We start from the raw sequence: 25,995 nt of genomic DNA on the forward strand, positions 1-25,995 counted from the left end.
AGAGGCTGAAGTTGGCTCTCAGTTGATGCAGATGACTTATTTTTGTCTCACATCCTGTTGCAAAACACCACAGTGGTGATGACGTAGTATAGAAATGGATGCTGATTTGTACACTGTCAGTGAAGTGAAGAGTTAATTTGTGACATTAAACTACAGATTGTTATTGTTAGTTTGGCACATCCATTGTGTGACAAACACAGATCTAATATCCACCTTGTATTGAAGTATTTCATTCTTCTTCATTAAATCAGATCTGCAATTATTCCCCACATAATAACAGTGCTGTGGTCTATTACAGCAGCTATTTTCATAACAATAGCTCCATGACCTTTAATGTGTTCTCAGTTTGTTAATGATACACAGGAGGTGATGGAAATCTACACTCATCATTTACTCATAATTGAAGCTTTAAATACTTTATTGTTTTCGTGTGGTATGGATGTGTCTTATTTTGTAAATGTATTGATTTGTAATGTAATGTTTTGGGAATCAATTAAGAACTCTGTGTCACTGTGTGTCACACTAATTGAATTCCCCATGTCTTTAATTGACTTGTGTGTATGTATCTATAATTATGTATAGATTTATGTTCATAGGTCAGTAGCTTCTGCCATTTTCACCTCCTCATCAACAAATGGGTAAATATCTCTTATTCAAAGTAATAAAAATGTATTATTCATGTGTGAACACCAGCACAGTCGAGAAAGATGAGATATAATACAATACGATATAATATTATACGATACAATATAATATTATATGATACGATATAATATTATATAATACGATACAATATATTATACAATACGATACAATATATTATACAATACAATATGACACAATATAATATTATACGATATAATATATGATACAATATAATATTATATGATACGATATAATATTATATAATACGATACAATACGATATAATATATGATACAATACAATATATTATACGATACAATATGAAACGATATAATATTATACGATACAATACGATATAATATATGATACGATACAATATATTTTACGATACAATACGGTACAATGTATTATGCGATACAATATAATACTATATATTATATGATACAATACAATATATTATGCGATACAATATAATACTATATATTATATGATACAATACAATATATTATGTGATACAATACAATATATTATGTGATACAATATGATACAATATAATATATGATACAATACAATATAATATATGGTACGATACAATATATTATACGATATATTATAAATTACAATACGATATAATATTATACGATATAATACGATACAATATAATATTATACGATACCATACCATACCAATATACGATATAATATTATTATATTATATCTAATATTATACGATACGATAATATACGATCCGATACAATACAATATAATACAATACGAAACTATACAATGCGATGCGATATAATATTATACGATACGATACGATATAATATTATACGATACAACACAATACGATACGATATAATACCATACGATACTTTACAATATGATAAGACTCCACTGATTCCCATAGGGGTAATTAACAAAAGTTACAGCAGAAACAAGGAGACAAGCGAGAACTAGGAGTAATAACTAACAAGTAAACAAAGAAGTCAAGTAAATGGAATTCAGTCAATATACATATAAATATTACAGTACTTAGGCTATATACATGACCTGACTTGTGGATTGTAAAATAAATATATAACAGTTTTAAAAAATACATTGCAGATATTTGCAGAAGTAAAGGTGTAGCTATAGTTATACATGTATATTTTATATAGGTGAAGTAGTGAACCCATCCATCCATTCTCTTTTCAGCGTATCCTCCAGAGGATCACAGGGGAGCTAGAGCCAATCTCAGCTGACATTAGGCTAGAGGCAGCGTACACCCTAGACAGGACGCCTGTCAATCACAGGGCTAACATATAATATAGAGACAGATAACCATCCACACTCACTTTTGAAGTAGTGAATATAAAATAGAAATAAAATATGCAGTGGTGATATGTCCATCCAGCTATATTTCTACATATTGTGGTCTGTGTGGGGTAGGATGGAGAAGGTGGTTGCAACTTTTCTTCTATAGTCTGATGAGCCCTTCATCTTGCTGTTTGAGGGGGGGATTACACTGTGACCCCCATCTGCCACAACTCACTATAGTGTGTGTGAGAGAAGATGGCACTTATCTGGTCCCTCATCCTCCTCCATGCCACAGCCTTCAGACTGTCCAGTTTCAGATTTGACCTTCCAGACCGACTTATAAAGCGTGCCGGCATCAGCAGCTGGCTCGCTACCACAGAGTGCTAAAACATCCACAGTACCCTGTTGCACACATTAAAGGAGTTCAGCTTTCTGACAAAGAACAGTCTACATGAAAGCATGTGTTTTCTTATCACATTGAAGTTTCTACTTAAGTTGACCTCCCTTTGAAGGAGAAATGCTAATTTCTTTGAATTCCAAGAGAATGTCCATTGAAAAGCCTGGGATTTAAAAAAAAAAACAACTCAAGCACACACCAAGATATAGTATGATGTTATATTTATATAGAGATAAAAGTGCATTTAAAATGTATATCAGTACAATGAAACAGAATGTCGAATTTGGATTCTTGAATGAAACATCTTGACATGGAGTCTAAAGTTCCTTCTGTGAAAAGCACAAAGAAAAGGTCATCAGTCGAGGAGTTTCTTTGCAGCCAGTAACATATTCAGGCTCGTAAGGCAGCACTACTTCACTGATGCAAACCTGGCCTTTTCTAGTCATGCTTCATGTTATTTCTCAACCACCAGCAGTTTCTAACTCCATTACACCTTATTCAAGTCGTCTCTCTCCCGGAGACAAAACAGTCTCTCTTGGGTTCATTAAAGCCTCCTCCAGCTCCTGACATATAGGGGTGCAACAGAAACAGACTGGAGACCACCATCAGCTAAGAAACACTTTGCTACACTACATTACTCAGGTCTTTAGTACCAGGCGGGCTCACACCACTCAGCATTATAGCCGGCAACAATTCACAGATCTTTGAGAAAGAAAAAAAGAAAGAAAGAAAGAAAAGGGGGAAAAAAGCCGGCGGTGTTATGTTTGACTGGGAAGCATGCAGGTGGAAAAAGTGATAAATCGCTCTTGGCTAAAATCTCTCAACAAAAGCCATCATGTTGAAAAGCAGATGGGGCAGATAGAAAGAGGTAGTAGAGACAAAGACAGAGGAAGAAGAAGGAAAGTGGTAGAAATGAAACATTAGAGACCGTGCCTACATGTATGGTGAAAAACTACTTCTGCTCCAGTTATGGCCTTTTTTGAATGAATAAATACTTTATTATCCCCGTAGGGGAACGATTTCCCAGTGAGTAAGCATGTCAGTCTCCAGCATGACCGAAAATGCAGAGTAAACAAAACAAAAAAAACAAGACGCAAAGAATTAAAAATAAGGAAATGATTTGTAGTGTGTGTGCCTTCACTTCAAACATCCATGCAACCCCATTGGGCGGTTCTGGTCATCACTGGTGTGTGCTGGCCTTTTACATTGTCATTTTTAACAAACCCTAAACTCTAATGCTCTACTTCAACCATATTTAGTTTCCCTGTCATAGAAATAGTTCTTTAATTTTTTATAATACTTTATAATTTATTGTCATCATATAATTCTATGCATCTGTGGTGTGATGTAGTATAAGCTACATAGTGATGACAACCTTCTTTTGACAACATAAGTAATGTGTTAATATGTGTCCTCCCAGTGATACAACATACCAATTAATGAATGTAGCAATTGGGTAAAGTAAATCACTAACAATATTTACAGTACAAATTTAAATTGTTACAGTACATTGTAGTCATTTTAAATTCAAATAAACTATACAAGGCCCTATCCAAAATTAGGTACCTATGGTGGTCCCTTTAATTTAAATCATTTTAAATTTGAAGAATGTTACTGAATATAATCTGGACTTTTGCCAAATTGTTCCATATCATTGTTGATCCACCAACCAACCAATTAACAACATTTCTTCATACGCTATCTGTATATTCCTGAGGATATATTTTTTTAGCTCGTCACTCTAAAATGTGTTACTTGCACACTGAACGATGCCAGTTCCTGTATCGAGTGGAGCTGGCAGGTTTTTGTCACAGACAGTTCCAGGCTCCTATTATACCATTAATTAGTTCAAGAAAGTATGTGCTAATACCAGCTTGACTATTCTCCCAAGGCTATTATTTAAAATTCAGCTTGCACAGACAGTGAGAACCCTATGTAAACACGTCTCAGTGGATATCAGAACATTCCATATATTGTGATCCTGTTTTATGCATCAACCTATCAACCGAACACTTGGGGAATCTGATATTTACATTAAGGGAATATTTATATAGACCTTGCAAGAAAAAAACTTTTAAAAAACCCAAGGAAAGTAATATGTATAAATAAGAGAAAGCAGTACACTATGTGAAAGGTAAAGCTGATGGATATGAACCATGAACATGTAGAAACACACTGACAGACAGACAAACAGACAGCATTACTGGACCCTTCAGTCTTCATGAAGGAGATGCCACTAATGGGTCTGTCAGGCCTCGGTCAGCAGCCCTAATCAGCACTTAGACAAACAGCGTCTGCTCTCAGCCCGCCATGCCCCACATACTGCTTTAAACATAAAGCTTCCATCAAGGCTTACCGAGCCTTGTCAGATACTGCTGTAGATAACTTCTTTCCGTGTGTGTGTGTGTGTGTATGTGTGTGTGTGTGTGTGTGTGTATGTTGGTTATGTAGTTAGGGTTTGCAGGATGAAGCAGGATGAGGCAGATTGAAGGTCTTTGCTCAGCTAGGCTTGACTGTGAAAGCCTGCAAAGGTAAAAAGGGTAGGGGGGTAGGCGGGGGGGGAGGGCACGGTAATGCTGCAGATGTACCGTCACGTAAAAGATTGTGCGGTCTCCACATGCTGTGATGTAAGTCCAGATATTTTTCCATCTTCTTTATCCGTTGATCCATGTGTGGGTACAGGGAATAGATTTTTCGCCCATGCATGCCAAAAAGGGTCTCAAAATCTCACATTTAACACATTTATTTAATAAGTGGTTTTCTATCAGCCTGGATTGTGTATTCTTTGTAATATGAGAACCTTTTCACTTTAGTAGAGCAAAAAATGTTTTATAATATTAATATATTTTATAACTCCCCTATTAAATTTTTTGTACATTGCAATAAAGTAAGTATAAAAGCAGATGGGTGGAAACATATGGTCACAAAGTGATACAATCTGATGCTCTGCCAAAGGTCAACATCACTTGAAATAGAACTCCACTTTCCCTAATGTGATAGAATCACAGTGTATTTCAGAAAAAGAAAACTATTGTACAGTAAAGTGTAAAGAACTGGTACAGCCACAAGGAAATACAGTACATGGAAGTGAATTGAGATATAAAATGAATCATATAAAATGATTCACCAGACAAGTTTAAAAACAGCAGAACATATTTGTCCAAGTTTTTCTGATTTGACATTTTTAGTGGCTAACATTTTAAACATTAGATATTATTGACCAAAGTGAAGAAATGAATAAGCAACAAATTAAAATTCAAGCTTGGATTTTTAAAAAATCAAATAATTTGTTATTATCATAGATTAACTCTCAAAAACACCTAAGCTTTATCAGTGATGTTTGGGGTTTGTTTTATCAAAGTTAATTACCTGTGGCATGGCAATCCAACTACTGTTGATTTTGGTGCAGATATTGCTAAATCCTGCTTAATGCAGGGAAGTATGTGACATCATCTTTTCTGAAACTGAGCATCTAGCATCTAAAAACTAAAAAGCACAGAAAAAAATCACAAATACAGCAATCCCAAACCTTTTCCTAACTGGCATAAATTTAAATCATATGTACATACCCAATCCCATCACTCATAGTCAGAAGCTGATTGAGAAAGCACCTGTTCAAAAAACTCGAAAAATCCGATTTCACGGGTGATTCTGCTGGCATTTGAACTGCCAAACAGAATCATTCCTTACTTTGAGCTTCCACTTCAGGTGGCACAGCGCTGAGCTCAGAAGATCATTTAGCATATCTGGCCTGCAGCAAACACACTGGGCCTCCTGATGGTGTGAGACGCATCAGTCAGCACCATTCACACATGAAGCCCCTGCCAACTGCGTCCTTGTGAGCAATCCTGATGAAAACCATTGAAAGCACCCCACAGCTAAACAAGGAGCATATAGTGCTGCAGCATGCCCCACAGCTGAATAATGCCGTGACTTGTCTGGACTTTACAATGTGCATTTGTCTTTTCTGATATTCATTCTAAAGCGGAAGAAATCAGTACCACAACAATTTACGGGTCATTAATTGAAATAATCGGCTCTATATGTTGCTGACAACATGCTTTTGGAACAATAAACCAGCAGAGAATTTGTTGAATTATTATTCTAACTGCAGTTTGATGCAAAATATCCATTCTTCGCCAGTAAACAGATAAGTAATTACCACAAAATGACCAATCAAATTACTGTAATCTGTTTCCTCAGCTTCATATTTCCCCCATTACCGAGTCCTTAATGTGAAGGAAGTGATGAATCCCGGGTCAATGAGCCGTTACAACAGTAAATTAGGGATTTGTAAATTGATATGACAGAGAAATGGGTTTTGCCCTCTGGCTGGGGTGCGGGTCAGCCAAAAAATTTGAGTGTCTTGCTCTAGGACACATCAGCAGTCATAGTGGGGCATCAAACCCAGGCCTTCAAGTGAATGACAACCTCTCTATTCACTAGTTTCTTTATATCATGCAGTTACTTTTACCACAGCTTATTATTACATCCTGAGTTGGCTTTAACAGGTCGGTTCCAGATGGCTGCATGCATGTATTATATAAGTGTACAGTATATAATATATTCAGCTTTTTTGGTGTTTGTGCGCCGGTTCTGATTGTCATGTTGAAGTGGGTGATTGTCACGCCGACATGGATTCACAGGGGAGTTCAAGTGCTGTTACACTGCGTGGCATACACATGCTAATGCATATCCACCCACATACACACACATTTCATTCTCTGTCAGTCATTTCAACTTATCAGGCTCTCACTCGCACGCCGCTCCAGCCCCTCCAACCCCTCTCAGTCTCTCACACACACACACCAAACATACACACACAAACACAGTAACAAATGAATGCCTTCCCTGCATCTCGCTGTTTTGCTCATATCCTCCACGCAGATGCAATCACGCCGAATCTCAGTGTGGCTTTGCAGCCGAGGGGAGAAAGATGCACACTTTCTATTTACAATTTGCTTTAGCCGGATACGGGGCGAGCGTCGACCCCGCTGCTGTGAATTATCAGGTACAAGCTCCATGTGGCTGCCAGGGAAGATGTCGCTTCAAATGCACACACACACACACACACACACACACACACACACACACACACACACAGGCACACGCCGAGCAAAACTGCACAACACACATCTGAGAAGATTTGCCTGTCACACAGATTTGTTTAAGCGCTCTGATGTATTCCTTTCAGCAGGTTTGGGAGTTTAGAATGTATTATACAGACAGACACACAGCATACCCAGAGTATTGTTTATCTATGTGTCATTCAGTTTCTTCTTTGCTGCCTCTAATTCTGTTTATCATTTTATTTTTCCTCTACATACAATAGGCGTGATGGCTCCAAAACCCCCCCTTTTTAATGCAGTTTTCCATCTCACTGCTTTCCCATTAGCTAAGCTACTGCCTGCTTTGATTTCCGACATTCAGATCAGCAGGAGCTCGTGATTACATCCCATAACCATATAATGTTCATTTTGGCCAAGAACATTTAAAAGGTTAGGTGATTTGCCCTGCTTTTTGTCTGCTGAACAGTGGAGCATGTACATTGATAGGTTCTCTTTCCAAAACATGCTCTCATGCCAGTGGTGCACCACCACCATCTAGTGGCTGAAATTGGGTACTGCACTCTTGCTGCAGTCTCAGTAAATGGTGTAATTCCACACAAGATGGAGAGATGGGTTCACGCTGAGAAAAAGCGGGAGCCACGGAGGTGTCACGTCAGCCATTTAGTTTAAAAGCCTCCATTAAAAAATGAGGCTGATGGTGTCAGGGGCTAAAATCACAGTGCTTTGATCACGTAGATGAATGATGATTTAATGAGTCATCTTTTCACCAAGAGGTCTGATGAAAGGAGATATAATGGAGTGGATCCGCAGGGCTGCAAGAGACAGGAAATAAAGGCTTTCACTCAAAAACACTGTAATATATCAACGAAAAAAGTATCTTAATATTACACGTGTCTTCCTCTCCCAGGGTCTCTCTCTTTTCTTTCTCATACTTATAAACATTTATTGACTTAAAAGTATATTTTTGTAAACAGAAGGACTGACTTCAGACAGTCAGTGTCGGATGAACAGGAGTTATCTCTCATTGCAGAGTGTGGGAGGACAGGGTGGATGGAGAGGTATTATATGAATATGAATAGCTCTGAGCTCCATCTGTTGTGTACTACAGAGATGATGAGTCACTCTGCTTGGTACAGCATGGGTCAAAGAAGCCCCAAATCCCCAGCTTCATACCACACAAACGCACACACACACACACACAAAGTCATGGATCAGCACATGTACCAGTACATGCCCATGCTGCGACTTTCCCATCATGCATCTGTCCTGTGTTTACAATTTAGAGAAGCCTATTAGGTATTCAGCTGGTATCAAAGATTGCTTTGCAGGCCATGTCCAAGCCTTCTGTTGGGAGAAACATTTGGAAACGCTCTGTAAATCACTCGTCCTGTGTTCTCTCTTTAGAAAGTCTGAAGCCTAACAGGAGACAAATATATTTAAAGGGTTTGTTGTTTGTTTCATGATGGAATCCCCTATTTTTGGATTACATCAAGGGAATACTGTCAGTTCCTGCTGAACATTACAAGAGCCACAGACTGAACACCGAGCCGTATTAGCTTTCCTGCTAAACTCTCCTTAGAAAACACATCTTGTCCTGTACCTTAGCTTGTTTAAGGACCCAACTAACAAACATTTACTGCTGAAGTGCACAACTAACAGCATTGCCGTTATTTTTGACTGAAAAAATGAGTTGATAATTCTGATTTGCAGACTTAAATTCTTAAATATGCTAATAGCTAAACCCAAGTGTGGAGGTTAAACCCTTTTTAAAAAATCTACATTCAGTGAACATTAACCCAGGTTCTAAATCCAAATTGAGCATTATCCTAAAACTGTGTATTAGTTGATCTTTGACATTAAAGTTATGTCTAAATTAGCAAACAGCTGTCTATTTAGTACTATTGGCAATTATTTAAAGGCACTTACTACATTTCTGGCAAATGTAAGTGCAATATTCATTCTTCTTATTGGTTTTGTGTCCAGCAGACTAGTAGTTACTAAACCTTAAACTCTCTAATAACTAATAGCTAACGTTAATATAGCAACGGAAGGAAAAAGTTAGCTAAGTGCAAACTTGATATTGTCTGCCGTTTTATACTGGCCAGGTAATGTACAATTTGTCTATCCGAGTTTTTTTCACCTTCTATGTGTTCATAACTATCAGTAACAGTTTCCTCATTACAAGTAATAACTTTAAGCAGTAAATGTTAATGTGGAAAAGCTTCAGCTTTGATCCTCACCTCCATGTAAACTTTAAGTTAGCTTTAATGCTAACAACATCTTAACACAATTTAACCCTGCGAGAAAGCGAGGACTGATCAAAAACACTTCTGCACTTCAAAAACTGAAATATGTTGATGCAAACATAAAAATAACACACACACACACAGGCCCACAAAGGTGCTCTATGCCCCCTCCCTCCCCCATGTTCAGAAATAGATCAAATCAGGTAGCATCTAGCAAAAATGGATCCTAAATTATATTTTTGAAAGGACAGCGGGGTGGAGCATACTGAAAATGGAGCTTCGTTTTCTGTGTTTTGTCTTGTCATCACTTTTCTTTGTAAGATGTCTGATGCTGTCAAACATTACATTAATGAGCTGTGTGTATGTGTGTGTGTGCTTGCATATGTGTGCATTTTGTGCAGATTTATTTTCTTCAAAGCAATATACTGCTCATCATTAGGCTCCTCAAAAAGCAGACAAATGTTTGTGTATGTGTGTAAAAACTGACAGCAGTTTAAATGCTTAGATAAGTGTTGGAATGTGCATTTTAGACTTTAAGAGAGCTAAAGACTTAAAGAAGAAAAGGTTGGGTGGGGGTGGGTGGAGGGGTTGGGGGGTTGGTGTTAGCAAGTTGAGATTTAAAAAGGTAGTGAGAATTCAAAAGCGGCGAAAGTGTCAGGAAATGTGGGAGAAGAGGGATTGGTTTCCTTGTTTTAACAGAGCTGAAATGTTATATTACGTCTTCCCTCCCTCACACCTACCACACAAGTATTTGCATTGCGGAGAAGAAAAAAAATGTGATTGTGCCTTTTTTACTGATAAGAGAGCCACAGAGAATCACAAAGAGGCTGTAAAAAAAGGCAGGGAATGACAAAGGGAGAGACATGTTAAGTCAAGTTCAAAGAAGAGCGTGGTGCTCGCTTGTTCTCTTTTGTGTGCCAGAAAAATACAGCATGAATATTAGATAGAATAACATTCATACCTCACAGCTACAACTCATAGTTCATCTTGGGAAAGCAAATAGTCATAGAGACATCCGTGCATGAGAAACCATAATATTCTCAGCATCAGAGACCTGTGTCCCTGAACGCATCACACACAGCAAGATTCATGCACCACCTGTCCCTAAAGATGTAAATTTAATCTGTTCTGAAACTCCAAACTAACACATTTATAAAGCTCTGGCGATCTTTTTCTCCTAAATTGATACACATACTGTAGTAGCATTGTTGCACCAACAACAGTCTGTTCTCTCTCACAGGCTACATCACTGATGGATTTTAAAACTTTTTCATGCTGCTGAAGTCTTGATTAATGGGCACCATTCATGCGTAGGGAAACTGAGCGGGAGCAAGTGCTAATGTGATTTTTGGTTTACCCCTTTTGCATGTATTGTTTGATCTGATATGAAAAGTATCTCCAACTTGAAATGTAGTGGTTTACAGTATATCATGGTTTTATGAAACTCATTTGATTTTCTTTATGCATAAGAAATGATAACTGAGCCACACTCTTCCTGCATCTACTGTATCTTATAAGGTGATACAACATGCACCTTTATGTCCTCATTGTCAGTATTTTACCTTGTGCTGCTGCAGCCTTTATGTTAAGGTGTTTTATTTTCTCATGAAAGTGATTCAGGCACAAGACCGACATGCAAATTTGCAATGCACATACCATAGACAGAAAATATTGTCCATATATACAAATATATGAACTTAGAGTAGATCTAGGAGCCAAATTGTTGCCTAATATGCCTGTCAGGGAATCTCATCTTGACATATGAATGAAACACGCATATAAACAAATGGTTAAAAACAAGCTCACTTAAATTTTGTAGAGCTGCATCCACTGTGGCCATAATTAACAATTGCAGGATTAAGATAAATGCCAAAATGTAGTGTGACAAGTAGACAAGAGTCATGAATTCTGCAAACTGCCACAGTAATCCAGTCCATTATACATCAATATCATTCTAAAGTTTGTTATCACTGGTTAACGTCAGCTACTATAAATGACTGTCATACCAAATTGAGTAAAGCTAGGGCAGCAAACCCTCTGAGAGTATTGAACTGTGCTATGTGTGTTATATTTCTGAGTTCAAAGTCTCATTTGTAAGAGACATAAATGCTTGTGCTATTTTCAAACACTTTGACCTGACAAAGATCTGACACAGATTGCAACTATTCTATTTGAATACATATTGTGGCTTAAGATCAGTGTGTACGCACTGCTTTACATTCAAGACAAAAACAGTGCTCTTTCTTCAGCTATTCAAAGTCATGCAGTCTTCCTTTAAGTCAACACTATATCTGTACATACTGTACTGTTCTGTCTATATTATATACTTACCCACTAAACTATAAATTTGTGAAGTGGAACTTGTGTGACAATCTACTGTCATCAAGAGTCCTCAGGCAGGGCTGCTCGTCCATTTTAATATTCCCCCGTGGTTCCAGCTGACACTGAACGCTGCTGAACTAAACCAAAAACTAAACTGAACTAATCATTGCCAATCTACTTTGCTCTAAAAGGCTCCCAGCTGTCCTAATGTAACTGCCACATTTAATTTCCATCTGCCAGGAGGTGGCAAGTGAAGATAGAATGATGAGAGCTGATTAGTGGGAAGTGAGCCAGTTTGACAAGGATAGATTCTAGTTTGGCTGGTCAGGAGTGCGAGGACCTTGACATCTTTGGGAGCAATCAAGTACGCAGGTGTGTGGGTGGACTTGTATATGTGCACTTGCACAACAGGGGTCTGCAATTCACTTTTCTCAAAGTACTGGTTGTTTTTTTCCCTTTATCTCTCTATTTCCTATTGATTTACTTCTACCCACCCACTTAAACACACTACAAACAAAAGCCTAATCTTCTTCTTTATTGCCTTTGATTGGTCAGGTAGAGTCAGGGCCTGCAGAGTGCCTCTACTGTGGGTGTTTTGCACTCAAACACACAGTCATGTTTCCATCACTTCAGAGGACATTACACTGACTTACATTCATTTTGTTGGGACTTTTCCTAACTATAGCCACTACTTTCTTAATAACACCCCTTACCCTAATCTTAACATAACCCTAAACTAACCTTAACTTTAAAATACGTCTTCACCCTAAAATTAATGATTTACAATAAATGGATTTGCTTTTTGTCACCATAAGGGAGGCGAATTCCTGTAACATGACATGTGTAAAAAGTTTGATGTCCCCACAACATAAGGAATACCTGGTATACACACACACACACAAGACCACTCAGAAGTAAAGATGTGTGACCATCCAGAGTTTGATGTCGTTCTCCCCTGATGTGATTGCCCCCTCTATCAGACCTCATTTCCCTACACCTCCCTCTAATTGGTAAGGGCTTATCTGCCAATTGGTCTCAGCGACCTAATCACAAGGTCTCAAAGCAGCATGATAACATTGTCATAGATACAAACACTCAAAATGCATGCACAGGCAGCCACACTGAGCAAGGGAATTACAAGTGAGTAATGGTATTGGACTTGAAATGTTCTGTGGGACGTATACATAGATACACACCTGTACACACACACACACAGCTATTCATTTGGGTTCATTCTTTCTCTGTCTCGGCAGCATTCAAACGTGAGCCCCTGTTTTGTTTCTTTGGTACTTTGGCACTGGTCGTCATTGGTAGCTGGGTTAGGTGAGGAATGCTTAAATGGGTATCCTTTTCTGTTTATTAGGTTTGGCCAAGCTGATTTTCCAACATTAAAGCCACTATGTGTAGGATTGTAACATGCATGCCTTTGGTGCCCCCCAGTATTAGTATCAAAAAAAGACAAAAAAAAACAACTTATGCCATGATATTGAAAGATAGTGTAATCAAATAAAAATGATGCACATAGTGATATTAGTTGGTAACCATTGATGATTTAGGTAAGTGGTTCGTAACTTCTTTCCTCAAGGGTCCCTTATCTTACCAAAACTGACGACCCTCATCAGAGTTACATCTTTTGGACCTTTTTTATACAATGTAAATTTGTATCATACATACCTAAAAGGCTTCTTTTTGACACATTAAGTGTTCTCTTCTCCCTGACAATTGGCCATTGTTCCAGTAGCTCTTTGGCTGTTTTACTTTTGTAATACAGGATGAAGCTATTTAACTGACTTGCTACATTAGGTTTGCAGAGAGGGAAGGCTCTGTGAATATGGCTTATGCTTCTGTCCACACATATACATTTTTATCCTTGCAAGACTTTAGTTTTCTTTTCCCCCTGAAAAGTTAACGATATCAACTTTAAGACTAAAATGTATTTGTTTTCTTCACAAAAATGAACAATATACTGAGACATAACAACACAACATTCTCTTTCTCACACCCATTAAAATCAAAAGGGCTTTGCAATCCCATGTAAAGCTTTGGTGACCCCTATGGGGGTTAGGGTCCCCACCTTGGGAATCGATGCATAAGGTTAATATACCCAGAGAATTAATTTGCAATGATCAAGGACCCAAATAGCCCTTTTTCACACTGGCCTCAGTAAACAAATAAACTGAATATCTTAAGAATGACATTGTTTTTTTTCTTGAGTGTTTCTCTTACTTGCCTGAACAGAAATACAATCTGCCTTTATTCAGCTGAAATAAACTTTCTGTAACTTGTCAATCATGAAATTACTTGGAAAACTGATAAAGATTTTAATGACTCGATAGGTGTCAGCTTGAGCGAAGCAAAGTGTTTGTAGTTTTAAAATGTGTGGGATATGAGGTATAATCAACAAGATTTAATTACCAACACACCCACACAAAAGCAGGCCCTGAATATTGTTATATCTACACTTACATTCTTAATCTCTTTTTAGTGACAAGTCACCCACAATCAAGTACACACACACACATATACAATAAACAAATATGTACATTCACGCACACATCCAAACACGAGACGCTCTCTAACTGGCTTTTATATTTGATTACTTAGTTGTTCTGTTTAGTAATTGTCTAAACAAGACAAATAAATTATTGTTTGTCTTCATAGATTGTGAAGTGGAAGCAATGACATGCAGTATTGCAAATGTTTGCTCCTAGAAATAGTGAGCTGTTGTGAAACTACAGTAGAAGTAAGAGAGACAGAGCTGATACTAAAAGGAAATTCAGTAATATACAATTATCTAGACACACAGTACATCTGTTACACTGAATTAAAAGAAAATTGAGTAAGCAGAGGAAAATCAAATCACAAGTTACATTAAAAGTAGTAACATTAAAAGTAAATGCATTAGCACAAGGTGCATTAGCATTAGACCTGTAAGGAAGAATTGGCTTTGCAGTCATTATAGTGCATGTGTGCAGGCCCCTGAGCATGCACATGCATTCTTTCCTATAATCCCATGGCCTATAAACCTGTACTGTATTCCATCAAAGGCCCGTGCAACAAACCTATTCCCTAATTGGTGTTTGAGCTTTTAAATCGCCTGTCTGCCCACAGCCGAGTCAACTGAAAAATGCACTCGTTTTTAAAAAGAAAAATAAATGAACTGCATATAGTATCTTTCTAGTCTTATAGACCAGTCATGGACATGCACCAGCGCCTTACAGTACATGCCAACATTCACCCATTCACACACACTTTCAAACACTGATGGCAGAGTCTACCATGCAAGGTGCCAACCTGCTCATCAGGAGCAATATAGCACTTCCTGTTCAAAGCATGAAACTATGTTTCTTTATTCTCCCATACACACAAACACACACGAATGGCGCAGCCATAGGTTGAAATTTGGGGTTTAGTATCTTGCCCAAGGACACGTAGACATGCAGACTATAGAAACCACTGACCTTCAGATTAGTGAACGACCCGCTCTACCTCCTAAGGCAGCCACAGTCACCACAGCTGCCGCCTATAAGCAGAAATCCCACTCTGTCTGAAACAAAAGAACATTTTATGAGGCATAATTGACATTCACATACGTACTTAATACAAAAATTATTCCTAACAAACTTTTGCAATTTTTCAGGAATCTGGTGCATACAAAACATGGAGATCTGGTTCCTTTTGAATCAATGGTGTGTTGTTTTTGCCCAGAAAACACATGTGTGTATGTTACACATGAGCATTAGGGCGTTTGCACAACTGCCGTGTTTAGTTCAATTCAATCAAACTTAAATGCATTTACCCCCTTGGTGTGGTTCATTTGGGCAGGTATGAACCAAACAGTCCAAAACAATTGCTCTTAGACCTTGTTGAAGAGGTGGTTTCAGTCCAGTTAGAAACTTTGGTATAGTTAATTTGTGGTATCAATGTGACCCAACTGCAGGAAACATTGCACATTTGATATTAAACCAGCTCCTGTAAACAGATGCGCTATGCATTATGCTGGGCTGAGGAAGAGCTTGTATTTTAAACATGAATTGAAGGTTGACCTGGAACGCTGACAAAATATTTAGCCTTCTCCTACTCAGCTGACTGGAGGCAGCACACCTTCAAATAATGTGAAATAACAAAGTGTTTGCTATTTATTGCCTTGACTTGTGTTCAAGTATGTTATTTTGTTCACATATTATGGCTTGGTATATGGCCCAGATGATAACTGCAACCATACAGAGATGCCAATGCTGCCAGTCCACTCTACTCCATTCTCCAGATTTTTGACCAATGAACAGAGTGACAGCTCCTGCATGGCTTTTGTTGATACATTTTGGGTCACTTGACATTTTTCCTGTGTCAAACCAAACTGACTCAGAGGCAAAATGCAGAAAAGTAGCAACTTATTCACCAAAGCAAACTGAGTTGGTCAGCACCTGAATGTCTGACAGATTAACAAGTTGTTGGATAAATTACATATTATTTACAGGCGACATGGCAATTCCATAGGCAAATAATAGGTGTGAATAGAAGAGGCTTTTGTAAGTGCGTAGAGATTCTTAGAATTGCATTGTCTGCAACAGATGGGGGTTTGTGGATGATAGGGATGTCTGTGTAGCAGATGGTGAGTGAGGCAGGCTATACAAGAGAAAAAAGGAATATCTAGTCAGCGTCCCTGTCTGGTGGACTCACACAGTTAGACTCAAAGGTCTTGGGGCTGGTGCACAAAGGTTGACACACCAGGTTCAACCCAAAAAAAACCTGACAATGGCTCTGAATCAATTCAGAAACAAAGTTTCAAACATACATGTCAACCAACTTGCTTAGTTCAGTCTCTCTTTATAGGTTTTTAGTGAACAATCCCGCAACTTTCATAATTTCACAACAAAGCAACAATAGAGGATGCAACCTGGTGAAACTAAGACAGTGAAACCAGGAAGTGCTCTGCCCCCAGAAAAGCCTAACAGCCTAAATCTGAATCAAACTCAGGAACAAACTTTCAAAAATCAGAACTTTTTCTGATCGCTGAGATTGCAGTTTGTTTCCTCATTTCCAACAATGAGTCAACATTTCTAGTTTTAAATCATACCCACAATCACACCCCAATGTCAACCATATAACCATGACGGTGAAGTAGTTATTTTAACCCAGACTACCAGCTTTCCTTAAACCTAACCAAGATTGAATTCCTGCATACCTTCAGTACTTACTTAATTAGAGACACAACGTTTTGGTCAGGCAACAGATGCCCTCCAATGGTCCATGGTAACCACACCATACCAAGGTCTCTCAAAATTCAGTGCTGCTCATAGTTGTTCATTAGATAACACTTACTTTAAATAAACATGTAACTGAGCTAACTGCATGAGTGGACTATAAAGTGCTTTTGTACTATTTGGATTAATAACTTCAAACTATTATTACTGTTTGAACAAGGTGGAGACTACTCTTGACTCTCTTGGTTTCTACATCTTTCTCTGTCGGTCATGTTTTGTGGCATCTCATCAAACTTCATAATCTTGGCAATTCTTAAGGTCAACAGCAGCCTATTATATCAGTAATTGTAAGAATAATACAATGTAAACATTTCATTGATAAATACAGATTTCCCTCTTCCCCCTGTTCACCTTCTGCGCTAGAGGGATCATCAAACTCTTTGTAGCAGTAACTGTGGCAAAAATATTTGTACTGCTCCTCTTTTATTCTGGCTGTGATGTAGGAAAGCTGAAAAAAGTCTCCTAAAGTGAGATATGGGAATGTGGGAAAACATTAATGCTTTGTAGTTTTTCGATGCTGCTACAAAGGAAGGAAATATTCTCTCAGTTCAGTGTTTTCATTCCCACATCCACTTGTCTCATTACGAGGATCATGTGACCTTGCCAGCTATCTAGTTTGTATGAATATCAGTAATATGAATAAACATTAATCATGAATGAAACATGAATTACATGAATAAATAATAACTTTTTAGACTTCCTTTTTTATTTATTTATTTCTTTGTTTAAATAATAAGCCAATTAACAAATTTCCTATCATCTGTTCATACAGGTAACTCGCCTTCGGAGGAGTCAGAGGAGCGTGACAAGGAGCCCAGGACACTGACCTATCCTGCATACATTGCCAGTCTGCTAGACACGGGTGCTAAGCGTATGGCAGCCGGAGTACGCATGGACTGCTCCAGCCAGGGCCAGTGCCCTCGTTCCTGCCACCTCTGTCACATGAGTCCTAGGGCAGCACAAGGGCGGCAGCAGTCCGAACCTGTCCTGCTTCAGATCACCAAGGCAGCACCCATCTATGAATTGGTTTCCAACAATGAGACATACCAGGTGTGTTTTTGTCCTTAAGGTACACACAGTAACTATCTAGGACTGTCTAGTGTCTGAAAGCACCAATTTCTATCAGCACCCATTATATCATTTTCTGTTACATCTAGAAAATTGGTGGCTGCACCTTCTCTCATCTTCCTCAACTGGATTATCTCACTTACCTCTTCAATGAATGGTTAAAAGAACCATTCGTTGTCCAATGTCCTTGTTATCCTTTGTTCAGTAAAATCTAAGCTTTACTTTGATCTGGAGAAAGTAAACTTTTCCATCATTTTCTCATCTAAGCTAGCCTAATGTACAAGCACTGCAACTACTAATACAAAGAAAATGAATCCAGCTATGAATATGGGTGTGTGTGTGTGTGATCATTAAACCAGTCAGTACATGGTGTCTTGTAATTTAACTCAATGTGTTTGTGACTGTATGTAGGTGATCCATCAGGCCTGAAAACCCCACAGCCTCATTATGAAACACATGACAGAGACAGAGTACCTTGTGGGTTATCATGCCTTACACAGATGGCAGCATGCTGTGCCATAATCTGCCACACTGTGCTGTGACTTATTTGACTACATATTGACACTGTAGGTCGATACTGCCTCTACTCCTCCAGCAGGAACAAAGGTCGATATGGTGCCATCCACCCCCAGGCTTTCAGATGAATACAGCTGATGTTATTGACTAAAGACTGTGCAGCTGCTGGTGAAGATGCAATGCACAGACTAACTTTTGGATGAATGTAGATTTTAGACTTTGTAGAGTCAGTATCATTATTAGATAAGATAAAATATTCCTTTATTAGTCCCACGACTACATCGATAAAAAATAATAATGAACAATAAATAATAAGTACAAAAGCAAAAAAAAACAGAAGTCGTAAAAATTGTGATAAAATAATTGTAAAGATTAGTACATAAGAATTACAGGTGTATATCTGTCTTTGACAATTCAACACATATCTAGATGCATATTCAGTGATCTGATACAAAAACAATACATTTGAATGTGACTATACAATACAATGATTTGATATTTCTTTCTTATTAAAGAATAATGATGTATTTGTTTTTAATACCTAATAGAAAAACATCATTATTCAATTATTTTTTATTGGAAATACTGAATAAAAAACTTTTAGCTCAGTTCCTAAGAAGGATGTTTTTATGTTTTGTTTTTTAATAAAATGCTGCTAACTGTGTAGCTAGGTATTAACATCAGTTTCCATGTCAGTGTCATAAACATTGATTTAAAGTAATTGTGATCTTTTAATAATGCTTTATGGGCTCATTTAATCATAAATGAAATAGCTCATAGCTTCAGGTTATTGCTTCCAACCCGAAAGAGTTTTGAGGCGTGCTTTGAAAGTAGCATTAGCTGCTAATGCTAGCATCACTCACCACAGGTTGACTGATATCTAGCTTACTGTGGACGCTTACATCACATGGCATAAGTAGTAAAGTAAGTCTGTCAGACAGTCAGGTAGTTTGTTCTGCTACAGACACATTTTATAATCTAATGTTGTGCTTTGTTGGACAGTAAGTAAATCTATTCAAGTTTCGAGGTACTTCTACTTAACTTAAATATTTCATTTCATTTCATTTTATATTTCAACTTGAAATGTAGCTGCTGTATGCATAGTTACTAGTTACGTTTCAGATTAGATTTAATATCCAAAACACAAGATCACTTTATCACATATGATTATTATAGATTAAACCATAATAGTATATAAAGCAATTAGCTGTACCTCAACCCACTAAAACAAAATACAGCTTACAATGATAATAACATCAATATTGAATGAAAAAACTGTAATGAATGACTGTAAAATGATGTGACAATACAATACTGTTTACATAATCTATGTTCCAAAATGATATGTTGTTTGAATTTTGGCTGGTGTTTGTAACTTTCTCTCTCTACAGGCTCTTCAGGAGGCGATGATGAGCATGTTATGGTGTTCAGGGAAGGGAGATGTTATTGATGACTGGTGTCGGTGTGATTCCAGTGCTTTTGGCACAGATGGACTGCCCACCTGTGCCCCGCTTCCTCAACCTATGTAAGTAACTTAGAATAATATTACCTTCTCCAAGCACATTACTCTCAGATGGACTGTGGTTAGTACCATCCATCATTTTACTGGCAGAGCTCTATCTCCTGCTGCAGCATTCCTGTGTAATGTGCCATCAGGTTCCATGTGTACGCAGAATTTCATTGCAACCAAACATTACAGCAGTCATTGATTTATCTCTCCTGTCTGTTTGGGGTGTGCTAATCAATGAAATGAGTTACTGTATTGATTGGTTGCCATGAAAACTCTGTACAAATCATCTTGATGCCATACAGCTGCAGACAACTGCTCAAGAGTAAGTCAACTTAGACATTAGGGTATAAATGGTTATATTTCCTGTTGACAAGAGTGTCTGTGACATTGCATAATGTGTTTTCACCGGGTTGCAGTTTTGTTGAACAGGAGCTATAATGTCAGCAGCTGTCAATTACAGTAATGGGACCAGTTTGCTGATAAGATTTTTCACTCAGTGGCATGATTTTGCATCTCTGTCACTCTGTTGCCAGGCTGAAACTGTCTTACAGCTACGAGCCCAGCAGCTCATTGGTCATCATGGAGTGGAACCACACCGAGTCCCCAATCGGCGTGCGGATCGTTGATTACCTCATCAGCCAGGAGAAGGTGACAGAGAGGACCGACCACTCCAAAGTTGAGACAGGTACCTCCATCCAGACCTGCCCACATCAAGAGTTTGGCCAATGACTTTTAACAAGGCTCAACAGTTTGGAAATTGTGAAATGGGCTAGTGTTGCCAGAAAAGCAGTAATTCCAGTTTTAATGGTGAGACATGTAGCTCCAGAAAGTTAAGTATGAGTTATTAATATTCTGGACTGTTCTATTACACTTTTATAGATACAAAGCTTTACCACCCACCCTCTGGCTCTCACAGTAACCAAGTGCAAGTGTAAGTCTCTTGCATTAGTATAGTTCAGTTCTTCCACCTCACTCCCTGTGTTTCCAATGGTTACTGAACTGGCAAGAGGGACAGTTGATGTTTTGTGTACCACTTTGAGATGGGTAATGATGAGTAAGTCACTTGGCCTCGGTTTGTATGGGCAGCTGTTGGCCAGTGTTCATTATTTGTGCTGGCGCAGACTATAAATGCCCCAATTTGTCAGCACCATGTGGCCACAAAGGCCTTATTTGTTTTATCTAGTCTACCCCCTGGAAGGAATCCTGGTCCGAAGGTGATAAATAAGGGATTTTGTAAAAATGTAGGTCTACAGTTTACACCAAGCACTTACTACATAGAATCATGTTTGGGAAAAGTTCTACTTCAAAAAACATAAAAGTCAATAAATAATAAATAAACTCAAAATACTTAATGGTCAATCTGATTCAAGCATAATGTATTTCTACAAGCACTGATCATCTTGTATATAAATATGCATTATCTTTTCAAACAGTCATACTTTCAACATTTTTTTAGGCCTATTTTAGTTGTAATTTTTAAAGCCTCCACTAGATGGTGTACAGCAGTAACAGTATTAGAGTTATGGAGTATTCATTTACAGTATTTAGTTTGTTGATTAGACTTATTTTTTTTACTTCCCCCCGTGCTCATAAACAAAAGATTTTATTTCACAAAATTATTAGGCATGTCCGTTGTATTTATATGAACATTGCTATCAAATATACTACTATAGCCTAATTGTTGACATCATTTGCACAGAATATCAGTCTGACAACGTGATTGGCAATATATCCACAAATGTAATCAGAATCATCACGAAAACTTTCATCATCAAACCTTTCCAGTAAAAGTTTCCTTCAGTGAAATGGCCTTTTCCCAAGCAGCTTTTCTTAATTTAAGTGTTTTCACTGTTTAATCCATATGGATTCAGTGATTTGCTTATGAAAGCATGTTTTCCCTCATGTTTTCACTAAAAGGAGAGAATCATATGAGCAGCTACAGGAGCAGCAGGAGTGTGTGGATCCTTTTCATCCATAACAGAGAACACTTCTTATTTGGCTGGACCTATATGAGTGGAAGCTGGCAAAACAGGGGCAGTTTATTTTAGCAGTAATGACCCAATCCATAATGGAGACTGTTAGAGTTCCCTGTGTGAACCAAAGTTTGTTTGTAGCTTAATGAGAGAATAAACTGTATTAGTCGGAACATTGAGGATCATTAATCAATGCGGTGAATTCAGAGGGGAGAGGAAAGCAGGAGAGCATTTTCTTTATTAGTGCTATTAGTGAATATGAGCTATGGGTTTAGCAGTAATGGTTTGTCATAGCTGTGAGGGATTTCATTTTCTGCAAAAAAAAGTTGGAGCCTGACTGAAGAATTATTTATGTAAGTCAGTATTTCAAACCCTCAATGGCAGACTCAAAAATAGTTCATTTGCAAAAACAGATACCTCCATTTTTATACATTTGCATAAATCATGTTTTTATTGTGCAGGCAAAGTAGTTATTACTTACAAAGTTGAACTTTATTTTTTTCAAACTTTTAGGGTTTTTTGGCAAAAACAAATAATTCCAACAGTCGGTTTTGTGTTTTTTGTTGTCTTTTACATAAAACAAGTTGGCACAACAAGTGCTGAAAATTGCAACATTGTGGTGTCATTAAAGACCACAGTTTTTTTGAAGAGCTACCACAGTGGTGATACTCAGTATTCAGTATGTCACCATATTCAGTGTGACTAAGTATCTCATTTTTTAAAATATTTCACAGTATTCAATGTTTCAGTGTAACTCTGTTTTACTTACTTCTTTCTTTTTATGCCCTGAAGAGATAAAAGCATGGGCTCATCCAAATTATTCATCTTTAAAGATGACTTAAAGTCAGGGTTACACTTTGACTTTCAGACAGCACATCTCCAGCTGAACCATCGACTGTATTTAAAGATGAACGACACATCTCCACTTTCTACTGCTGTGCAAAATTGAAGCCAAAATATAATGTTTTCTGGGGTTGTCATCTTGCTTGTGTGACTAAATTTGCAACCAGAGCCTGCACAGTAGAGTCGGGGGGGTGGGGGGGGGGGGTGACTGCCCATGGGACACATCCCCTGTGTCGCTGCCGAGACCCGAGTGAACCCAGAAGCCAAGAGCCAAAACTGCCAGCTGCAGCTGGTAGTGAATCACAAATGAAAAAGTACATTAGTGTCTTCCATCAGAAACTGCTGCAGTCTCTCAGCTCATCTGCAGCATCTGACAGATATTTGAGAGCAGCTTTCATTCATGACATCACACCAAGATTTTTATTTAATGAAACAACAATTTAAAAATTATAAACAGCTACTAACTATTACTATTTAATAATGAACACTTGAACATATATTAATGAAAAACTACCTAAAATAACAGAAACCGTTTTTGGGGGGAAAGTATTTGATGTCCCATCCTCTAACATGGAGTAAGCAGGACTTGTGGCCTTTACTGCAACCAGCCACTAGGGGGCGATTGAGATATTTTGGGTTCAATTTTGGGGAGCTGGCACAGTCTTTTGGCTGAACATAATTGCTACCTTATTGCGTCACCTGACCTGAATACTATGCACTGATTTATCTGCTTCAATTCAAGACCAGCGCTGGTGTTTAATATTCACAGCTTGCAATGTCACGCTTTCGTAACTAAACACACTGTATTTAAGGTTCACAATGTGTTAGGAATAACTCATGATGGTCAGTTCTTTTCTTTTTTTTTAAACAGATGGCATTTATTGTTTTTTACAAATAAACACTTCATTTAACACTTACTTAACTCTATAAGCAAGGACCAAAATATGCAATGTCAGTTTTACTGTGTAAACTCTATAAATTTTACATTAAAGAAGGCGAGGCGGCCGTCTCTCTCTCTCCTCCCCTCTCGCCTTTCAAGCGGCACAGTGTATTTTTCAAAGATTCGTAATCCAAAAGCATATAAACATGTTAAATCATGATCACAGGGCATTCTCTGTGCTTCAAAGTATTTTTAAACGTACTGCCAAGGCACGGCTGTCTTTTGCCTATTAAGGCTGTGGAGATGTGTGTTTCTGGAAACATCACCGAATATAACTCTGATGTAAAATTTAAAATATTTCTTTGCTGGAGGGACAAAGCAGTAAAGACACCACCAAAGGCTGTCATGAAGCCGATTGGAATTGTGTTTTTTGATCATCCACACATTTAACAGACAAGTCTGAAGTAGGCATGGTGGATTTATCCCCTGAACAACTGAGATACACTGACGTTACACCAAATCCTCAGCCTATAGGCTACAGTGACAGTGAAGTGTATATACTGAAAACCCCTTACTAATAATACATTTAAGGGGCTGCCACAAGTGTGATGCAACTCAAATAAATAAAAACATATATCAAACATTTTCTAAACATTTTTTATTTCAAGATTAATTAATAATCTATATTAATAATAATTAATTTCATTATGTCCGGTCAACTTGTATTTTATTAGTGCGTATCACATATTTATCCAAAAGTTTCAATCAAACCTTCAGCTTTTGCAGCCCCTGGACATTTGATGCAGTGGGATATTTGCCCATTTTGCCTGGTCGGTCCTCTAGGTTTATTCATTGTCACAGTCCCTTTATTTTTCTTGTATTTCTTCTGTGTGAAATTGGAGAAGAGAAATGGAAATAGTGCAATGACAGTGGTACCGTTTTGCTAATGTACACTGACTCAAGGAGAACAGCTGAAAATTTTCTTCATGTACCTTTTGAACAAATCGCCTGTGTCAGTTCACTATTACGGCTGTGTTCCTTAGTGTAACACAACAAATGTTTGTCCCATTCCCTAATCTATGCTGTCAGAGTGATAAACAGAGGAGAAGGAAACAGTAGATGCTGGAGTATCCAGCATGACTTTCTGTGGTTGGGAGAACATTTTGCTGTCCGGCTGTACTGTCAAGATATAGTGTTTACTTAGACTTAAAGTTCAAACAAACTTCTTATCAACCCACAAAGTCTATCTTTCAGCCATCAGAATAGCACTTTGGTACAACATCAAAGTTTTTGGAAACCGTTAATCATGATCACACATGTTTAAAAAAACCCAAAAAAAGCATAATTTCTTTGTGACTCAGCAGGAACTGCAGCAATTTCAAGTACAGATGAAGTCGTTACTAAAATAACCTGCTTACACTATGTCTCTTTGTTGTTATCAGTTAGTAGTTGATAGAGATAGTGAGGGAGATTACAATCAGATAAAAAGCCTTACAGCAAATGGTCTCGTGTCTAACAAGATATTGTAACTATCATGGAACTTGAAAGCGTTTTCATGGAAATTAGCATTGGTACCTTGCATGAAACACAGAAACTGTGGCACAGGAAAATTCATGACTGGATTATGGTCATGCTGCGCTTTTCTAGTTTACTGGTTCTGTTGCACTGTATAAATGAGACAATGCTTGCACTTTAGCCATCTTCATTAAACGAACTGAGATGACGTTCTTACACAAGGGAACTTCTTTACTATCCCTTCAGCCTCTCTCGCTCGGATCATTTCTTGAGAGTTTCCAGTCACTTACAGAGCTAATCACTAGCTCTTTCTCAGGCTTTAAAGGATGGCATAGATATTATGCTACAGTATGTTCTCATTAGAAAAACAAACTCCAGTCTCTTCATTAGCTGCTTCAAACAGAACTCACAAACACGCAACTTGCCTGGAAGGTAAAATCTATCACTGCA

General features: G+C 37.8%; 1 protein-coding gene across 1 annotated transcript in view; it reads left to right on the top strand.

Moving 5' to 3' along the window:
- The window catches only part of astn1 (astrotactin 1), a 389,683-nt gene that overhangs the window by 325,363 nt on the left and 38,325 nt on the right, over positions 1-25,995 (top strand). The window contains exons 18-20 of the mRNA XM_053329701.1: positions 18,013-18,290; positions 20,216-20,349; positions 20,868-21,019. Of these exons, the coding sequence (XP_053185676.1) occupies positions 18,013-18,290; positions 20,216-20,349; positions 20,868-21,019 (564 nt within the window). The remainder of the gene's footprint in view (positions 1-18,012; positions 18,291-20,215; positions 20,350-20,867; positions 21,020-25,995) is intronic.

The sequence above is a fragment of the Scomber japonicus genome, chromosome 12 (assembly GCF_027409825.1).
Source record: "Scomber japonicus isolate fScoJap1 chromosome 12, fScoJap1.pri, whole genome shotgun sequence".
In the NCBI taxonomy this organism is placed as follows: domain Eukaryota; kingdom Metazoa; phylum Chordata; class Actinopteri; order Scombriformes; family Scombridae; genus Scomber; species Scomber japonicus.